This window comes from Dermacentor albipictus, chromosome 1 (assembly GCF_038994185.2).
Source record: "Dermacentor albipictus isolate Rhodes 1998 colony chromosome 1, USDA_Dalb.pri_finalv2, whole genome shotgun sequence".
Lineage (NCBI taxonomy): Eukaryota > Metazoa > Arthropoda > Arachnida > Ixodida > Ixodidae > Dermacentor > Dermacentor albipictus.
Window position 1 is genome coordinate 177,798,260 of NC_091821.1, and position 21,795 is coordinate 177,820,054.

Below are 21,795 nucleotides of genomic sequence, written 5' to 3' on the forward strand. Positions count from 1 at the left end.
CATCTGAATGCGAAATTAGCGTATACTGAGCAACCAACTTCAATATATCAGAACACAAACGCTTTAGAAGCATCAAACAAAATAGAGCTGTGTTTAAACACGTTTGTCTTCACGTGTCTAATATAAACAATACCACCTTCACGAGATTGTTTAATGTATTTATTGGCTTAACTAGTTCACGACAATTGTGACCGCCAAAGCGCACAAGCCACCTGTACAAACAGAATTTGCGTATCTAGCTAGCATAGCCTTATTGTTAAAATTAACGGACAGCTTTGGAGAGAAGTGTCTACAACCGCGCGAGGAAGCAGCGTAGAATGATGTATACTTGCCACAGAGCATGCGCGTTTTCAGTTCCATTCGCTGGTGAGAACGCAGTCAGGTTACCAGTGCCCATTCGGGTGACGAAACAGCCAACGGGTAAGTTTTCACGCAGCAAACTGACAATTCCTAAATTGCAATATGTGCAGCAGAGCAATTAGTAACAACCACATTGGTGAGCGTTTGCTAATTGGTCGACCTAGCATTCATTTCTCATAAAAGTACCGTCCACCTCTTCGAGTAATCCAGTAATATTTGAAACTAGTCGGTTTATGTGGTCCAAAATGGCGTTGCAGTTGGCGTTTAAGAACGCGATATTCATAGTGTCTGCAAAAAGAATAACGACTAAAGAATTCACCAACGATTACGATACTCCCTAATGCGCACTTTGAGCGCAGCTCTATGCGTGTTCTCATTTCGCGATATATCGGCTGGCGCGGACAATCCGGCTCGTGCGGAACGTTCCAAACGGAACAAAGTGTGGCGCGTCTGTCTCGCTGATCAGGCGATCGCCAGAGGCAGCGCGTGGGTGCAATTCATAGCAGCCGCCGCAGACAGGCCTCCGCTCATGCAGCGCCTTGTTCCCAGAGACGAAGCGCGCTACTAGGGCGCCATATCGTAGCCATCGTCGCCGCATAGCCCGTAGTGCGCGGCACTATACGCTTTTCTTCTCACGCTTTCTCACGAGAACGGCCTTTCGTAGCGGGGAAGTCGTGCCACAAGCATAGGTCGGCGCACTCACTCACAATCACTCGCACTCATTTGAAAGGCGTGAGTGCGAATGAGTGTGAGCGGAGGTGAGTGCGAGTGTGAGTGAGTGCCAGTGAGCGTAGGCGGAGGTCAGTGCGAGTGAGAGTGGAGGCGAGTGCGTGCCAGTGAGTGTGAGTGGAGGTGAGTGGGTGCCAGTGAGTGCGAGTGCGTGTGAGTGCCAGTGAATGTGGGTGAGGACCAGTGAGTGTGAGCGGTGGTGAGTGCGAGTGAGTGCCAGTGATTGTGAGTGCGAGTGCCAGTGAGTGTGAATGGACGTGAGTGCGAGTTAAAATTAAATTATGGGGTTTTACGTGCCAAAACCACTTTATGATTATGAGGCACGCCGTAGTGGAGGACTCCGTAAATTTCGACCACCTGGGGTTCTTTAACGTGCACCTAAATCTAAGTACACGGGTGTTTTCTCATTTCGCCCCCATCAAAATGCGGCCGCCGTGGCCGGGATTCGATCTCGCTACCTCGTGCTCAACAGCCCAACACTATAGCAACTGAGCAACCACGGCAGGTGCGAGTTCGAGTGAGTGCCAGTGAGTGTGAGTGGGGGTGAGCCACATGTAGGTTCATCGGACTGCGCCGCTCTGACAGCAACTGTTGTAGAACGCCCGATTGTTACGACGCAGGGCATACAATGCGACAGATAAAATGGCCAGTGAGCCGACTAATATTTTCGCAAAAGCTCAACGTAATCAAGGGAAGCTCACATGGCGCAAAACATCGCCCTACCTCGTTACATCGCCCTAAACATCGTTACACCGCCCTACCTACGCGTTCCGCTCCGGTGGCCCAAGATTCCCGAATTGTTCGGAAAAACTCACAAACGCCCTCTAAACAAAAACACCGCCGGTATCCCAAACTTTCGCCGATGACGTGGCACTTCCGAGATGATGCGGTTTGGGGGCATGTAAGGGCACAGTAAATAAATCTGCGGTGGAGACTAGTGAGATTTGTGGCGTAAAGGAAGAGAAAACGTGCAATCAGGCGAACTTCCTATATTTAATATTTTATACGTCAAATTGTAAAGCTATTGAAAGATTTAGATGCATCTGAAATGTTAGAAGAACTATAGCTTTCGCAGCGCGCTCTCTTCCCCGTTGCAAAGGGGTTGGTCATATCATAGTCGTCGTCTGGGCGGCTGTACATAGTTTTATCGCAAGGTCACTTACTGTTTCACGCAAGGCACAAGATCAAAAAAAAAAAAATCAAAAGAAAGGACGGGTAGCCAAGCACTTCCCGCTCTCGAATATAAATCAGATCCTTGCTCCGTGGAAGGGCGGACGTTGTGAAACGGCACAACGTCGTGAATACGACCATCTGCCATCATCCCCCATGACGGCACGCTCCGTCGTAACAACACTGCTTTATGTAACTTTCAGAGGCAGTCTTTTTTTTTATCTCGTATAGTGCTTCCCGAAAACAATGTATTGTTGCCGATCTTACAGGCTGCTGTAACAGACACTGAATGCACAATGAATGAGTAATGACGAACCCAACTGGGCGCAAATATGAGGAGACTGGCAGGAGACGCAACTTTACTCCTTGTTCAACATAGTCTCTCATGTGAAAAAAAAAGTGAGGCTGATTCTCTCTCTCTCGGGTAGCCTGACGTTATAAACAACAACAAATAGCGCCCCCGTAGTTATAGTATCTTCCCCGTGACTTCCTTTGCAAAGAGTGGTGACACCACGCAAGAAGCCGTTCGTGTCTTATCAATTCGAGCGATAGCAAGGCCGAGAGGCTTGTGCTTGCCATGGAAGGACAGGGAAGTCCGCATCACGAGTGGTCGTCCCTGCCCTCCATACAGGCTTTACTGAAAAGCAGTGACGCGCCGTGGTTGCTCAGTAGCTATGGTGTTGGGCTGCTGAGCACGAGGTCGCGGGATCGAATCCCGGCCACGGCGGTCGCATTTCGATGGAGGCGAAATGCGAAAACACCCGTGTACTTAGATTTAGGTGCACGTTAAAGAACCCCAGGTGGTCGAAATTTCCGGAGACCTCCACTACGGCGTGCCTCATAATCAGAAAGTGGTTTTGGCACGTAAAACCCCATAATTTAATTAATTTTAAAAGCAGTGCGCCACACAGATGTACTGAGGCGTAAACTAGAACGAAGGCGGAACGGGATAAAATCGTTTTCGTCATCGTTCTTGCGTTCCATTCGACGTGTTTTAGCGCCCCGCAGTCAACACGGCAGTTCACGGTGTGCGATACCACTTGAGCACGCAGAAGTTGCTCTCCAAGATAAATTAATGCGTATCGTCTCGGACTTTGGGCCACGTGACTCTTGGCACGTCGCAATTTCTTGCTGCATATGAATAGCATCAATGATATGACTGGCACCAATTATTAAAAATGGAAGGGTCAAGAAAATGTTACACTCATAGCACCGGCCGTCGCTAGAAAATTTATCTGGCAATAATTCGCTGATTAATAATTATCAACCTCTGAGTTTCAGCTTTAGGACGCACTGTGTAGCCCAACAGCGCGTATCACTCTGAAGACGAACCCTTACGTGACGAGTACGTGAAATCAGCCGTTCGGGCTTTGCGGGCTCTCTGATGTATGGAAGGGGCTTTAGATGCAGTTTAAAACATGTATGGAGGGGGCTTTAGATGCAGGCAGCTGCGGTTCCTTCTGGCCCGATTTTCTTCACACTGTTAGACACGGCCAGCCGAGTGCCTGCTGCCCCAGCCTCAACAAGGTATCGCCCACTGTCGCACACACATTCCAAAGCTTTTGTGCTAAATGGCGGGGATCGTTGACCTACCGACGTCGCACTGCGCTTCAAGCAACCGGTGCACGTGCGCACGAAAAGTGAGGGCGTCCCCCGAAGTACACGTGCCGTTTGACGAGCGGGCCCCGAACGTTGACATCCCTCGGCTCTTATTATCGGCGAGTTCACTGAACCTGTCCGCTCTGATGCCCTCGGTTCGCGTATTTCGCTTATGTGGCATGAAAGTAAGAAACGTCATGAGCGCGTACCTGCGGCCTCCATATCTGCAGCAGCCCCATGGCTTATTTGCACTGCCAGTAAGCGTAATTGACTGCAAGTACGCACCTCACTCTTCATGCGTCACTAAAGAAGAAAGTTCGCTGCAACACACATGCACGCACAGGCAAGCACGTACATGACTGGCGCAGAAGCAAGTGCTTTAACGACGTCAGTTTTATGAGCGCCATGACGGTAAGTTGGCACTGAATGATATAGAAGTGCAGTGCACCGGACAGAATTTTCTCTCTGAAGGGCAAATCAAGCGGCCTGCAGAAATGTGTGAAACAAATGCAAGGCCTACGCGCTGCACTGCTCATATACGTATACGATACAGACAGCGAAAATAGTTCTTCCAGTGTAACTATTGCGTAGCGGAGTTCAGCTGAAGCCTATCATAAATACGAGCGTAATAACGACGGCACTCCAGGGACTCCAATACTGGCCTCAGCCCGACACGCACCACGTGGCGTGCTTAACAGGATAGTGAGCGCAATGACTGAACGAACGCAATGGTGGAAATTATTCGCAACGTTCTGCCCGAATCTGCGCCATTCTCCCATTTCACGCACTCTCATAGCCTGTTTCGTCTGCGGAACCAACACTTCCGTCACCTACTCTTTTCGCAAACGACTACCTATTTTATTGTTTGTCCAGTGTCTATTTTTTTTTGTTGTTGTTGTTGCAGGGCGTTGACAAGTCTACCTTTCACTCGATATGCTCCGCATGCAACGTGCAATGCTTTAGGTGGCTGCGTCTCACGCGACGAGTGAGCTATAATTTGACCGTCACACCTTTCCTATAATGACTGCCAATTTCTAGCGACTAAGCGCAAAAAAAGACAATCTCGCGTGCTGTTATTCTTCTCATTATTATCGTTATTGCTGTTGTCTGTGTAGAATCTCTGAGCACAAACAAAAATGCGCGGGCTCTGATTGCATTGGTGGCAAACTAACACAGCGAAGGCTAACGATTTCTTGCGCACGCACGAAGCATCCTCTTAGCAATCCAGTGCAGGCCAAAAGGAAAGGCGTCGATAAGGGAAATTTCGAGCCAATCTCAGGAGCCTCTGTGAGCAATTAAATACGGGACGCGCCAGTACACTTACCCACTCACAGAGAGAACTTACAGGTACGTATTGCATGCGCTATCTGACCGCGTCGACGGAAGCATCCGCCAATGGACCCGATAAATGGTAAGGCCCATCTCGTCAAAGCTTTCCATGGTTACAGCGGCAACGAGCACAGTATGTAAGCAAACTTTGCTGACGGCTTCCTCAGTACAAGTAAGGGGCCTATGCGTCAGAAGACCGCAGTGAAATCTCAAATCACTTGAATGTTCTTGAAGGAAGGAAGGAAAAAGTGGAGAAGGAAAGGTAGGGAGGTTAACCAGTTTGGCTTAACCGGTTTGCTACCCTACACATGGGAGAGGGATGGGGGAGATTAAAGATGGGGAAGGGGGAGAGGGAGAGAGAGCACATAGCACAGCACACACACATCGTCCGTTGGAGTCCATCAATCTGGCATGGTACGCGACGTCACTCTCACAGCCGCTTGTCCAATCCCGTCTCTTTCAAAAACCGAAGTAGTCCCTTTGTCGCCTTCACCTGCGATATCTTCTGTCGGCGGCGTGTGAAAATCGTGTCGAATGTTCTTGAAATTTGCTTTATGTATAACTACGTAAACGAGAGGAAGAGTTGGGCAAGAGAGAGAGCAGAGAGGGCGTCGCAGCTAACGTTAGTCAAACTAATAACAAAATTACAATATATGATTATGAGACGTATGCTGTTCGGTCATTAGTGCTCTTCCGCCACAAGGACAATTTTTGTGTATTAATTACCTGGTTAATGACGCTATCGTTTATGCGAAGCTGTTGCGTTATAAAACATCCCATTCAATCGATTTCAGTGCGTCGTGTTAAATGTAATTATTTTCTTTCCGCGGTAGACTCTTAGCAAGCGAAATTCGAAAAATACCGCGTGATTACGCACGCCGCGGCACTAGCGGTCCCAAAAGTGATTTGATGGAAGTAACTCTACTCATTGCCTGGCTTGACAACTGCCTCATCATTGCGTAGACTGCGATCGTCGCGAGAAACACGCAGCGAGCTATATGCAAAAGCCAACACCAACAGCTGGCTACTTCCAGCCGACACAGTAGTATCGCACGCGTAACTCATTGGCGGCAAGTTGTCTTTTCGAGCACCATCATTTTTTCTTATTTCTACATTTCAGTTAAAAAGAGCAGTTAATTTCTCCTGTATTTAGTTGCCTCCGTTAACGGCCTGTTGGTTAACTCTCGCTGACGCTCGCGGTAGGCCGCTTCTTCCCCAGGAGTATGCATTACTCGTGGTCTTCCCACAGTTGTAGCTGGGATGGAATGTGCGGAATCACTAATCCAAAGCTCCGTATATTGGGTGCAAGGGTACTGGAAATGCGGGCGCTGCAATCGCTTTGACGATTGGTTGGATTGGTTTGACGATTGACCGTGTTTCTGAACGAGGTTACACACACGTTCGGCTGCGACGGAGAGAACGACTTCAGTGACGGTATGCCCGCAGTCCGCCGTTGTCGCTTGCGTTGGATGTCTCGAGTTTGCTCGTAGGCGTGGTTAGCAGCATCCGCCCGGCGTTGCCGCTTGCGACTCTTCAAAATTAAATCTGTTCCTCACGTACGAACGACAATGAATATCTCATGCCCCCGTAAACGCGGCCTCCCGATTACGACGGCAGAAGAGAAGTGAAATTCTACGCTGGAATGACGAGCGGCAACGGAGCCAGCTGTGGAAGAAGACGACGAGCGCGTTCGCGCCGAGGAGCGAGCCAGCTGTGGAAGACGACGCTCGAGCCCTTGCTGATGACGATAGTTTTAGCGAACTCCGACAACGACGGCATAAGCAGCTTCGCTGTAAAAGTGTGAAACGAGCGCGCATGCAACGCTGTACGCCGCGTACCGCGTCACCGACGACGCACGATCGGGGAGCGATCAGGGAGCCGCAGTCGGTGCATCTAAACGCGTTCTCTTCTGCTGGCCTCCTCGTCGGTGCGCTGCGACTCGTCGCACCTGCGCGGTGTGCGGCCGCCCGACACTTGTCGAACAAGGCAAAACGATTCCTCAAGCCACGACCAGCATACGCGTCTGTTTTCTCGTAAACTGCAGGTGGGCTAGCCATAGGTCAATGCGTCGTGATGTACACGTAAAGTGTGCTGCTGGTCATCGACTGTGCATTATTACTGCAGTACAGTGAAAATTTGCTGATTTATGTTCACAAAAGCCGGCAAAAGTAGCTAGGACCGGCTTCACGGTCTAGTTTGTGGAGTTCACCGTGAACTTCTTTCAACGCCAGAGCACAATACTGGGACAACATGACTTTCGCAACGGAATTGCGGTGGTACGATGGTACATCGCGATTGGTGCCGTTGGTCAGATCGTTATGACGTGCGCACGTCTGCGCCGCCTGGCGGAGTTGCAGGGCGGAGGTGAGAAATGCAAACAAGGATCAGCACGACAAGATGGCCAACTTCGGGCATCACGGAGGCCTCACGAAGGGTGACGTCAGGACCGCTCCTCAGTTCTTTCCTTTCTCCATGCCAGGTACGAACGAGACTTAGTACAAACAACATAGTTGTACAGCAGGATTGAAGCACCTATGACTCTCATCGGCACATGTGTGTGTGAAGTGATTTTTGAAGGGAGACGGAAGAGATAAGTGCACCGGCGGGTGTGACGCCTTCTGATCGGTTCCTGTCGACCAGCACCCGTTGGTCACTTCCAGCGGCGGTGTTCGCGGGGCAAAACATCTGGCGAGTCTACGGTGTAGTGGCATGGTGTCTAGTATATACAAGGTGCTGTTATGGGTGCACTGTCTTGCATATTCACTGTCAAATTTGTCAGCTGACTGGCTGCCACGGCCTCCACGATTGGATTAAAACACCAACAAGTAGGAATTTAACAACCGTCATGGTGTCCACAATACGACCAAGTAACACTAAAGCCGACGAAACATTGAAGCCGCAGATCGGTGCGCATTCTCGCTATGACTTTAACGTAACGGGAACATCTTATACTATTTGCGGCACGTCGATTTTTCGGTCTCTTTCTCTTTTCTTCTTTTGGCAAGATGCAGTAACGTAACATATTGCATGTCCAAAGTCAGTCCTCTTGAAGTTTGGTCTGATAATAGTACCTTACTGCTCAACGATAAGACGCGTGCCCGCATTAAGTAATAAATTACGTCACAACTGTTGCCCTCAGCACACAGAAAAAGGGCTGAAACATAGGTAGGACAAAAAAAGTTTTGTCTATGTGGATGTTCTATAGAGAAGAAAATTTTGTGTTCACGTGCGCGGCCACGCGCACGTCTGAACACCTCCGCAACGTACGAGTCCGCAACGTGTGCAAGATTCCATACTTGCCTTTTAGGAATATTCAGTGAAAGGATAAAGCATGGTGGATTGGTCTCCTTTCTGGCTCATCGGCAACTCACATTTTGGCCACTAAATGGTCGCTAGGTTGGTGAAATTTCAATAGGTTAGCACAAATAAAATATGCGCATCCCACGCACTGTGGGAATCGATGTAAGCGAAGCTTTCCATGCTGTTTTCTTTGACTGAAGATAACTAGCGGTGATGTTGGCGGCGAATGTGTAATTTCTTCAGCGTTTAGTCCAATACGAGAGTGGTGAGTTGACGTTAAACGTTATCTCGTGTGCACCACCGATGTTTGTCTGCGTAACACACAGAACACACTGGGAAACATGTTTGCTTGAGGTGTGCGCCATTGTTCATAATCTCAAAGAGGCTTGAGCATTATCATTGCCTCATATGGCATCGCATCATGGCAGGAGTGTTAAAGTTTAATTGAATTATGGGGCGGTACGTGCCAAAACCGCGATCGGATTATTAGACACGCCATAGTGGCGGACTGCGGCTTAATTTTGACGCCCTGGTGTCCTTTAATGTGCACCTAAATCTAAGTGCATTAGCGTTTCTCTATCTCGCTCCCGTCGAAATGTGGCTGGCACCGTTGGAATTGAATCCGCGACCTCGAGCTATGCCATAGCTGTCAAAATAACGCGGCGGACACAGAAGTGTTGATTTGACGTGCGACCGCTTCCGTAGTGTCGCCTAGACCCTTCGGTGTTTTAATGCGGCTTTGCATTTGCACGCCTTGCGTCAGTTGTCCGCTTGACAAATTTGCATGGTGTGTATTTTTCAGAAATAGCAGAGACGTAGTAGCCGCACCGTACCTTTAGTTTACCCTCAGCCGCTGTTTCCTTGCCTTGTCACGTCATCTTTTCCTTCTCCCTCCCCCTCTCTTTGTATGAGAATTACGAGTGTGGCAAGGCTGTTATTTCGCGACTGCGTCGGTTCTAAAGAAGTGGTTCGTTGTGAGAAAGGTTGGCGCTATCTTCCGCAGCCCTTGAGGGAGCACGGCGCAGGGGCAAACATGGGTGCCATCAGCACCCTGTGTTTTCAGGTGGCCTCCCTCCCAATTACTGACCGAGCACAATGTTGCTTGGCTTTGGGGATATATAGGACGAGAGCCGGCGTATTCAGCATGGTGTGGCCGATTCTGCCGAGGAGATGTTCGTTTTACCTATTCTCTGTCTCTTCTCCTTTTTGCTCTCTACAGTTCTATCATGTAATAGTTCGATGGAAACCCGCAAGGTGGATAGAAATAATTATTGAAGGGAAAATGAGGCATCCACCCAATCGTGGCAATTACCACAAAGAAAACCCATAGGGGTTCCTCGAAACAAAAGCATCGCAGTTGAAGAAAATTTCGTCCTGGTCCGGGACTCCAAACTGGGACCACCGCCTTTCCGGGACAGCCGCTCTAGCATCTGAGCTAACCAGGTGGCTAGAAGATGCCAGGCCGAAGTCAAACTTAACAACTCGAAGCAAAGTGGCAGGAGCGTGGCAGAGATCATAGGCGACGGGGGAAACTCGTTTGGACCTTTCCATCGCGTGGCATGCGCACAATGCTGTCTGGAGCTCCCTGGATGTCGCCACACTAGCCTCTTGACAACTGTTATACATGACCCCCCTCAAAAGCATTGCAGAAACTCCAGCGCTTTCTACTAACGTGCAAGACCAGAGGGGACATGAGCTTGAGAGATTAGAGAGTTTTAGTTTAGGGGACGCAAGCAGCTTGCGTGCGCAATAACTAGGGGCGACGGTACTGCGCATGCACCGACCCCTACGTCAGCGTCTGCGCATGCGCAGTATCGTCGCCCCTAGTTCTTGCGTACGCAAGCCGCTTGCGTCCCCTAAACTAAAACTCTTTATTAGTGAGCTTGAGAAATAGCGCACCCAAGCGTATTTTGCTTACCGGAAGCCCCACGGCCGTTTGTGCCCCCTGACCTTGAGTGGTTCACTGTACCTCGGGTACCCAAAACCTAAATATGCCTATGAACGGATTCTAATTCATTTGCACTATTGGGTCGCAGGGTCACAGAAGCGTATTCACTAATAACGTAATTACAAAACAGGAACCTCAGCTGTCAGATTACGCTCGCTATTCACACGAAGCTAATACAGCAAGTTGCAGCTACGCTCCTCTGCGGTAGCTCATATATTTGGCGTTCTACTGTTGAACACGATGTTGCGGGTTGGATTCCTGGTCGCGGCGGCTGTATTGGGATGGGGGCGAAATGAAAAACGCTCATGTACTTGAACTTGAGTGCACGTTAACAAACACAGGTGATCGAACTGAACCTGTAGCCCTCCACTACGGCATACCTCATAGTATGTGTGTTGCTTTGGGACGCTATAAACCAAAACAGACATCGAAGCTCCTAAGCGCATGCTGCTTTTACAGCTATAAAACAACAGACGTAAGAGTTGGTCACGACAACACAAATGTAGAAAATAAAGGCGGGACTTACAACAGAAAATGTTTAGAACACAAGAAAATCGAGAAGTCAGTCTTCCGTGACTGCGGGAAGACTCTGTACATTGGACATTTACAGTGTAGAAACACAATGTGCATGCAGTGTGGCATGCACATTGTGCTTGCACATTTACGAAACTGTGAACAACGCTTTTCTTTATTCATTAAAGACACAGTTCCAGACAGGCGTGGCAAGAGCGCACAGGTGACGAAAAAATGCATAACACGAAACAAGAATACGATGCTGCAGACTACCTTAGGTGCTTCCCCGATTATTCTAACCAATTTAGTATCTTTCTATATCAAATAAAAAATAAGGTCTGACCCATAATTCATGCATGCTTAAATTCTGCGCAACCCTTGCCCTTTCTCTAAACCGGCGTGAAATCGGAACATATACAAATGATCAATACGCGCGCATTTGGCCGGCGAGTTCCATCCATGCGTTGCTGAAATTTCAGCCTCGATAATGCGCGCATATAAAGCGAAGCTTGACAACTCTTACCTTGCAGCTGTATGGCGCTGAGCACGAAGCAGCGCACGAATCAGCGGTTTGGTGTGTCGGAGAAGGGCCATCGTTGTTTTGCCGCGCGAGGAAAACATGCTATCCGAGCCCGTAACGCAAGCTGCTCGCGACTGGGTATGACGCGTCACAGAACTGTCAGCGCTTGGATACTTTTCGGGCAAAGTCTACTACAGAAGCTACATCCCATGCACTTCCTGGTGAAATCACGAGAACGCGCAGGCTCAAGCACCACGAGGAAAGCCCGCACCAACCGACGCGCCTGACGGCAGTGTTTAGAATGAGGAACGAGAACTCGCGGCAAACCCATGGCAAACCGGCTAACAGCCGCTCAAAAGCATCGTCTTGACTTGTGGCGCCACCTGTCGAGGACTGTGAACATCGTGTCAGGCGCCAACAACGGCGCACCTGTTAGCGAAGTCAGGGGTATAGCAGGGGTATATCAAGGCGCGCATCCATCAGTGATGCTGCATTTCCAAACTCGCTTAGTTGAGGTAATCGGAAATGGCCGCAGGCATCGTAACTGCCTCGCGTTTACGCTGATACACGAACTACTGCGTAGCTGGTGGGGAGGGGAGAGGGGTGAAAGAAAGGATTAAAAAAATTAATTGTTTGGTTTTACGTGCCGGAACCACGATCTTGATATGAAGCACGCCGTAGAAGGAGACTCCCGATAAATTTGTACCACCTGGGGTTCTGTAACGTACAATGGCGTACCAACTATCTTTCAAGGGGGGGGGGGAGGGGGTGCAAGCGATTTCTCTCTCTCTCTCTCTCTCTCTCTCTCTATATATATATATATATATATATATATATATATATATATATATATATATATATATATATGTGTGTGTGTGTGTGTGTGTGTGTGTGTGTGTGTGTGTGTGTGTGTGTGTGTGTGCGCGTGCGTGTGTGTGTGCATTTTTACAGCGAAGCTGTACATGGCTAGTTTCCAGTGGAATGATGTCCGCAGACCAAAAACCGTGGGCTGACCTCGAAGATAGTGAAATACCGGGCCGACTCGCGGTGGAGGTGACGCAGGATTCAAGCACTCCGCCAACTTGCAAAAATAAGTTTGATATCTTGAGTCCAACTACAACCCGAATCAGATATTAAGCGTTAAGCGGATAAGAACAGATACTACACTTTGACCCGCGTCGGCCATGTCTATGTTCGCACCGTCCATGTGGCCCCGATCCCGCAAACTTGGAACGTTTCACCGGAGCAACAGCCCGGTTTCTGAGGGAGTTTGTGGGGAACCAGTTTGATGTGGCCTGTGTTGTGTGTGTTCGTTTGTGGTTTTCGAGTGACATCACAAACATTAGTACACTACGGGACGTCGACCAACGCACGATCGCCTTGGCTGCGGTGCATAGTGTGTGCCCACGGTGCCCACGTGCGTGTCTGTTCTACGTGCCGGGATTCATTAGTAAAAGGTGTCGTGCCGCGTTTATCCACAACACACGAGTATGTACAGCCCCCGGAGCCTTATCACCATCTTCCGAGGCTCAGCAACGTGGAGGAGCGAGTAGTCGCGCCTCGCCTTCCATTTACGTGCATACGGCGCTTGACCCACGGCAACGGCCAATTCGCCACGAAGGGGCAGGTCATTATTGCCCCCATCGATGTATAGGAAACTGTACGATGCCTTCCCGGCACTTCAGTGAGGACAGTGCCATTGACGTGTATATCACGCGTCGGTTACTCTCCAAGCCACGTTATGTTCGATCAATATAGTAATCACCATGTATTAAATCAATAAAATCAATCACCACATACACAGCTCCGCTGGTCATCCACCTTCACAGAGTGGAAGGGCACAGAATTTTTTCGTATGCTTTGCCACAATGCCTGACACGGAGGACTCCTGCTAAGGGAAGCGGAGCGAGCCGGCGTGCAGCGCCGGTCGGAGGGGGGTTATACCTCTGTCAAGCGGGCAAGTTGATTGCATTTGAGGAGAATGCCCTCGGTTTTAAGTGCACGTTCCCAGATCTAAACGTCGCAAGCGGAGTGTACTCGCACAAGAGTGCACTCCGATCGGAGTGCGTTCACGGAACGCACTTTGCTGGTCGAGTGCGTAGCTTTGCCACTATAGCGGTTTCAACGATACAACATGTAATCCACAGAAAAAGGACACAGAAGTTCATTCTAGCTGTTGAACAGCTGTTAATAAAATAATCAGAACAGAACTCGCTGATATTCTGTTCTAGCAGGATCAAAGGCCGCCTCGTCGCACGCCACCATTACAGTGTACTAGAAAGAATCCCTATTCTAGCCACTGTACTAGCACACTGTACCACCATCTTGTTCTGGATTGGCTAGGCATCCATCTTGGCCGACCTTGACTTGCAACACTCTTATGATAAAAATATTTTCGTTTTTTGTTGAGCAAATATAGATTGGTTGCTTTTTATTTATAATGCAGCTAAAGCAATCGCTCTTGAGAATTTTTTAAAATTTTAATCTACATCTTTAAAAAACATGGTTTTAGTCGGCCGCCATTTTTCTAGTGCGAGTGCGCTCTGTTTTCCCGTTTAGCACCGCGTAGCCTAAAGTGTCACTCAAGGTCCCGAAGTGCACTCCCCGTAAGTGCACTTAACTTGTCCACTCGACAGGGGTATTAGGTAGAAGCCGCTGTAGCGGCCGCAGACTAATAAACAACGACACGTTCTTTCACTGAATGCGTTAATGACACGTTGATTTATTGTAAAAATTCATTGTACGTTATACAGAAGTTCAATGCGAAAGGATAGAAAGTTGGGCTAGTTGGTACGGTAACATATTCTTGGATTGTAGCGCGAAGTGACACACTTGTACACAGACTAGAATAAGACAGGACGAGCGCTAACTCTCAACTAAATCTTTATTGAAACTACCGGTACAAATGCCAAACCACACGAGAAATAGTTGAGGCATTTCACATTAAAAGATTAGGAGAGACTTGTGTTAGCAACGCTTCAATATCTCTGTTAGAAAGCGAATTTCAATATATTCTCAGCAGGTGCGTCAATTTCAAGTATATAATGCCTTTTGTTGTTTCTTTTTTATGGCTTCCCTACCTCTTGATATCTTTACCTGATAGACTTTAGACCTTGTCATATTCGTGTGTTGCGGTATTTGCAATCACTTATACATATATGTTGATAGTTTCAATAAAGATTTAGTTGAGAGTCAGCGCTCGTCCTGTCTCCTTCGTGTGTGTGTCGCTTCGCGCTACAATCCAGAAATATATACAGAAGTTCATGTTCACGACTGGGTGGATGACACTCAGAGCGGGCCCAGGTGGCATGTACGGTAAAGATCGCCTCCCTTGCGGATCACCGTATTGCCATCGCAGCAGAAACGGCTGAAAAAATGCGTCAGTGAAAGTTACCTTTGTCATCGACAGATCTGATTTTCAATCGCACATTATGAACCTTTGCAGTTTAGTGTTGCCAACATTTTCTGAAGCGAGTCACACCCGCCGCGGTGGCTTAGCGGCTATGGTGTGGCGTTGGTAAGCACGATGTCGCGGAATCAAATCCCGGCCGCGGCGGCGGCATTTAGATGGCGGCGAAATACAAAACGCCCGTGTCCCAAGCACTGGGGGCAAGTTAAAGATCCCCTGGTGGTTAAAATCATTCCGGAGTCTCCCACTACGGCGGACCTCATAATCAAGTCGTGGTTTTGGCACGTAAAACCGCAGACTTCACTTCAATTCAAGCGTGTCAGTGAAGTAAGTGAGACAAAAAAACGCTAGAATTATCGCTATAACTGTGAGGTGCATTGTAAGAACGTAGGTGTTCTGAAACACTCTAATATAAGCCAACGTGAATTAAATAATTTAGCTAGACGTTTCATGCTGGTCTAATGTCCGTGCAGCTGAAGGAAAACGGTTAATTTACCAAGCGGGGTATAGAGGGGTTTAGCTCTACTATACTGTATTTACTATAGGGTGGGCGAATATTCGAGGTTTCGTATAGTTGGTGCGTAATATTTTGTTTGAAAATCAACTATTTGGTATTTTCGAATATCAGAACTAACCAAATAGTTCGCAACAACCGACTGTTAAAATCGGGTTACTGTTGTCCACCTGCTGAACAAAGTTTCGCAAATTATAATTATCCCAAGTAAAATAGAGACAAAGGTTTTGAAGCAATGCAGAAACAAAATGGGTAATGCAAGCTTTGTTTTCGGTTTTGCGGTGGAAGTGCGGCACTAGTTAACACGCCTTGGGTTATATCATGTGCACATACATAAATACCCAAGAGTGCCATGGACGCATGCAACGCGCGCTTAATGCCGAGGTCGTAGGTTCGGCTATCACCGTCGGCAAGTTGTTTTTTCCTCCATTTGCCTTTAGCTTCTCATTTTCACACTTCACTTAAAAACTACAAATAATTTCCTCTATGCTTTCCTTTCTTTCATTAATTGTTGGTTTCATATGGTCCTCAGCACGACTAACAAATATGCGCGAGCGTTCTTACAAAACCGGGCCCCTCGGTTCCCCTTCTTTCATCCATTACACGACAACCGGCTATTTTTGTTTGTGGCCTGTGCCACTTAGTCTTTCTTGCAGTCTAGTCATGTAGCAATTCTGTATTCTACGTTACAACCAGTGATGTTTTCCTTGTAACATGCCCTTCATTGTGTCTATGCACACGAATGCCTCAATAGCGTTTTCTTTTTCTTTTTCATAACTTCTCGGTATTTATTCAACTATTCAACAACAAAGCAGCAACTGCGTACCGAGAATCCCGCAGCCTACCAAGCCGTCGTTTAATGAACCGTCGGGATTAACCCAGTGATAAACACCGGGGCCGCACGTTTCAGCTGCGCTGGTTAACCATCGGTACGGAGTGCACGCTAGGGCGGTGATTTTTTTCCCGCTTTTTGTGCCCCTGGATGAAAACGACAAAAAAAGACTCTTTCTTCCAAAAACTTCCAGGTATTTTCCGAAGCCCTCACTTCATTAGTGGTAGTAAACTTACGCCGCATTGATAGCGAACACAGTTGTCGTTGAGCGTTAAAACGATGCTCTGGCATACGGTCAATATATATATATATATATATATATATATATATATATATATATATATATATATATATATATATATATATATATATATATATATATATATATATATATATATATATATATATATATATATGGGATTTTACGTTGCAAAACCACGATCTGATTATGAGGCACGCCGTAGTGGGGGACTATGGTATAATTTGTACCACCTGGGGTCCTTTCACGTGCACCTAAATCTAAGTACACGGGTGTTCTCGCATTTCGCCCCCATCGAAATGCGGCCGCCGTGGCCGGTATTCGAGCCCGCGACCTGTGTGCTCGGCAGCCACTTGCTAACCTGCCTCAGCATGTTCTATCTGTACTGTGTACACTTCCGAATTCCGCTTCTTCCAGCTAACAAATGCAACAAAAAAAAACTAAAATTCAATTCTAGCGTTTTACGTGCCAAAACCACGATCTCCGGATTAGTTTCGACCACCAGGGGTTCTTCAACATGCACCTAAATCTAAGTACACGAGCGTTTTTCAATTTCATCCCCCATTGAAATGCTGTCGGGATAGAACCTGTGCTTTCGAGCTCGATCCCTCGGCCCGCTGAAGGCCTTTAAGAAACGGAAACACCAGGAAAAGAACTCACCCAAGCGCTAACCACCATACTATCGCCGCAACCAGTTCGTGCTCTACTGTTTACCTCTCTCTCTCTCTCTCTCTCTCTTGCTTTTTTTTTTCCTTATGTCTTTCGTTCAACCTCCAGCTCAGTGGCTATGGTGTTGCGCTACTGAGTTTAAGGTCATGGCTTCAATGCCGGCCGTGGCAGCCGCATTCCGATGGGGGTGGAATGCCAAAGCCCTCGTGTACCATGCAAAGTGGTCAAAATTATTCCGGAGCCCTTACTTAAATTAACTTTTTGAGCTCGAGGTCGCCGCGGTTCAATCCCGGCCCCGACGACTACATTACGATGGGGGCGGAATGCAAAAACGCTCGTGTACTTTGCATTAGGTGCACGTTACTATAGGCGTATCTACCGAGGGGTGGAGCACTTGCCCCCTACTCTCAGAACTGGGTGGGCAAAATAGGCCATTTAACCCCCACCCCCCCTCCATCCACTTTTGAAAGCCGAGAATACGGCGCCTGAAGTCCCGACCAAGATCACTCGAGTCTACAGAAAACCGCTTGAAGCCCTGATAATGGGGGTCTGGCCTCTCCACAAGCTGCACGCGGGGTCTCGGCCACATTGGTTCTTCAGAGCATTCATCACCGGTAGGTATATAGCGCACAGGGTCTGCTCGGTTCCTGTTGGTAAATTTCCCCGCCTCTGCAAGTCTGCAGGCCTTTTCAAGACTTGATCTATATGCATTGATTCGTGCTACTTTGTCGGGCATAACAGCAACCGCAATAGTGAAATTCAGGTTCCCAGTACTTTCAAGACAGCTTTCATTTATTTGGCCGTGCAAGGTGTTCACGCGGTGAAGCCAGAGGCAGCACGACGCGTTCGCTTCTCGCTGCCAGCGCTCTTCATCACGCCAGCGTTGTGACAGCTAGTGCTCGCAGTCACCGAGTGAGATGTGTTTATGTTTGCATGTGCATGTGTGACACCATGCTTGTCATAGGCATCTCTACCAGTGTTTGGCGGGAGGGGGGTGGCTAGACATGCCCTCCCCCCTCTACATACACACACGTTTGAAAGTGGGATATGTCGGCTGCACCCTGGCAAATGCAACAAAACAACGGCTGATGCCAAGATTTCTCTCAGAATTGCGCCCATATATGTACGATTTCTTCAGTACGCATCCCCTGCTTGGGCAGCTAGGATTGTCTTTTGGGCGTCACCGCCAAGTACTGTAGCACGCTCGGCCGGCCGCACAAAGCAGGTAAGGTTTACCGCACTTTGCGGCGTGAGACGACTGCGGGTCGTGTCTTGCAAGCCTGCTTTGCTGAGAAAGCTGCCGCTGGGCAGTCCGAAACAATTTTAGTTTGCCAGCCCTTTCATCATCCCGCGTTTGTTGGGGCCGTCTAACCTAAGCATCCTGGAAAGCGCAAAATCAGATTTTGGTTCTTATAATTTACTGGTATTTAATCAGTGTTGCCATTTTAGCGATCTTGTCGCTAGATTTAGTGGCATTTCTATCTGTTTATGGCAAAGTCTTCCATTTAGCAATCTGCAACTTTGTTTAGTGACTTGAATGAACAATTGGCGATATTTTAACGGCTTATAAAGGTTGCTTGAACAATGGCCTTCTAGGACGCCGTTTAATATTCAAAAGTTATGTTCATGCGAGTGTCCGAAACTTGCTGTACGACACATATAGGCTCTGTGACCACGAGGAACCAACGGTTGCCTTCACATTGGTAGCCTTCGCATTGTGATTGTGCTTCACAGCACAGTGGTCATGATAGCTGTCACATTGGGATCACAAAATTGAAGTTTCTTTATTATTTACAAAACCTATTTGAATGCGTTTAAACGCTGCAGGCTCAGCGGTTTCATTAAGTCCATTCGATCGGTAGACGTGCGCAAGCATGTCAGAGAGCTAACTGAACAAAACCAAATGGAATAAATTTTGTTTCAGATTCAGAACACAGCAGGTGAATAAGGCATGTCGACTGCGTAAAAAAGGCGTTATTATCGGTACGGCTGAACTTTCTCACGTGCGACTGAACAAATCGCTTCCGTTTCTCACGGATTTCGGACCAGTCAGAACTTCACAGTGGCTTTCAGGTAGATCGAAGGTGAAAATGTGGTATTGGACCTGTACAAAGCTTGGGTAACTGTCATCGCCGTGTTAAGAACATACGGCCAAGCATGTTCCGCAGTATTTTGTTCTGCTAACACGAGCGTCGAGAAGCAGTAAAAGATTAGGGATAATACGTAGAATAAGTGCATTTTCATACTAGGAAAACTACGTTGCTTGTGTTCTTTTGAATCATGCTGGATCGGTACACAGCACCCCTTTAAAATCGAGAATTTTGTTCTGACAGAAAAGTTTTGTCTTACTGCCTTATCGGACAGCTGTCAACCTAGAATATTACACTACAGAGCCTCGATTTCTCCAGAACACCGCAAAACATTAATTGCGCTACAGGTTAGCGCAATCAGTTCAAAACGCGTACCAAGTACCGCGTGGTTTCCGACGTAGAAAAGTAGAGGCCGCCGTAACATGCAACGCCACATGATATGGCGGCTTCATGATGCCAGACACTGCTGAAGCGTACACACACACAGTATGACCGTGCACTGTTGTCGAAAGTTGCGCCCACCAACACTCGATGAGACAAGAGGGGAAAGCGAGTTTCCTTGCCTCTGTAACAGAAGCGCACAATTCGAATGGGAAATATGGCCGCTTCCAGTGACATTGGTCCTTCTGTAGCCTTGAACGACCGCCCCGGGCTACTGGCACGCCATTGCGTTGATTGCTGTACCAGGTGATCGGCTACATCCACGTTATAACGGTGAGGAGAATAGTCTAATTTTTCACGTCCAAAGTTACGCTGCACTTGGTGCGCGTTTTGAACTGGTTCCTTATATAGAAGACGCTGTAGAAAATTATTTACGGTGCTCCAGACTAAATGTTGATTCGTACCGTGATTCGACAACTACCTTTAGCACAAAACGTACGAAACCAAGATTTCATGTCATCAGTACTTCAGCCCATCTCTGAACTAGTGTAAAGCGTACGTTAGCTGATAGGTTGGCAGTTTGGTGCAGCAAATTCAGGACGTCGAATTTATTTTCACCACAGCGATTCTATAAGAGAGGTTCGAGCGGACCAATTGCCGGCTTTGATGGCCAGGCTAAACCCGCATGCTGCTACAACTCACCATCAAAATGATTAATTAATTAATTAAGTAGCTAATTAGTTAATTATTGTTTTATTCATTTATTTCACCATAATGCTTATCTTATGTGAGATCCTATAGTAGGAAGGTCACATACCTAAGTATTGTAGCACAGAAAACTGCGAAAAAGAAAAGAATTGATATGACAATATGGTAAACACACTGTAAAGCATTTTTACACCGATAAGGGTGCTTTTGTGCGTCTATAACTTACACCCTCACACCACTCGAAATCGGTGTTACACCTGAAGTTAGACCATTTAAGAAGGTGAAATGCACAACATTCTACACAATCAGCAAAATAGATTTTGATGAGTGTAATGAAAGTCACACCCTTCAGGTCTGAATAAAAATATAATTTCACGAGTTCATAAAACAACTAGCTATACGCCGTGAAGAAAGCCACCCGGCTGAATATTCCCTAAACAAACGAAATAAAAAATACAATGTGACGCGGACTCGGCGGACTTTCGGCGCGGACTCGCCATAAGTATCGAAACCAGCATTCACCAATTTATAATCTGTGAGCAAGTTAGTAACACATGATAGAGAAATGCCCACATGACAGCTAATATCTAGATCACAAGTGTAGACGGATTTGATGGAGGGAACAAAATCTGTTTATTCGCAGAGGAGGACCTTCCTAAATAAGGGCTGACACAAAACAGGACACGCGCACTAGGAGTCTCAAGTGCGCGCGTGAACATGGCAATGCGCATGGTTATAACGAGCAGCACAGGTAGTTTCTCACTTTTTGAGCGAGTTGCAGACCAATTCGCGAGACGTAATAACAGCTACACAACCAGCAGTTATAGCCACGAATTATAGAGGGCTCCACTTGGAACTGTAAGCGCCTGAGTGTTCCTCATAAATGCGTTGTCATCTCCGGACATTAGCCAAACCTATTGTGCAACCTTTTGTGTTAGTGAGAAACATATACTTGTTAATTAAGCATTATCTTACGACAGAGATTTTAAAAAACAATTTATTAATATCATCATCTTCTTAATGTCACTGCCAATATAAACGCTCCGACACCCTTACATTCTTCTAAAGAAACTGCCGAAAACGAGGGTATGTCAAGGGCATCTTGTACGGCATTCCATCTCTAAGGGTGCAAAAGGTTTTATAGTGTAGGACGCCATATAGCTGAGAGGTATATATTGACACGTGTACTTGTTTGTCTTTCTCGGGTGACCGCTTTTCACTGACTGGCAAATGTTAAGCGTTATCGCTAAGCGCAGGACGCGCCTGCATGTATCGGAAGTTCCTCGAACGTTATCCGTGGTTCTATTGAATTGAATTCTGGGGTTTTACGTGCGAAAACCACAATTTGATTATGAAGCACGCCGTAGTGGGGAACTCCGGATTAATTTTGATCCCCACGTATCTTTAACGTGCCCCCAATGCCACGGGCCTTTTTGCATTTCACCCCCGTCGAAATGCGGCCGCC

General features: G+C 47.5%; 1 protein-coding gene and 1 non-coding gene across 4 annotated transcripts in view; both read right to left on the reverse strand.

The window, feature by feature from the left end:
* LOC139052689 (medium-chain acyl-CoA ligase ACSF2, mitochondrial-like) overlaps positions 1–21,795 on the reverse strand; it is a 166,976-nt gene that overhangs the window by 137,906 nt on the left and 7,275 nt on the right. The window contains exon 1 of one of the 3 annotated variants that reach the window (XM_070529741.1): positions 11,472–11,811. The exons of the other annotated variants lie outside the window; for them this stretch is intronic. Coding sequence (XP_070385842.1) covers positions 11,472–11,569 — 98 coding nt within the window. The 5' untranslated portion in view covers positions 11,570–11,811. Of the gene's footprint in view, positions 1–11,471; positions 11,812–21,795 lie in introns of those variants that run through there. 3 annotated transcript variants of the gene reach the window in all.
* LOC139055055 (U2 spliceosomal RNA) lies at positions 12,468–12,654 on the reverse strand. The gene has a single exon (XR_011511633.1). It is a non-coding gene; the product is annotated as a U2 spliceosomal RNA (small nuclear RNA).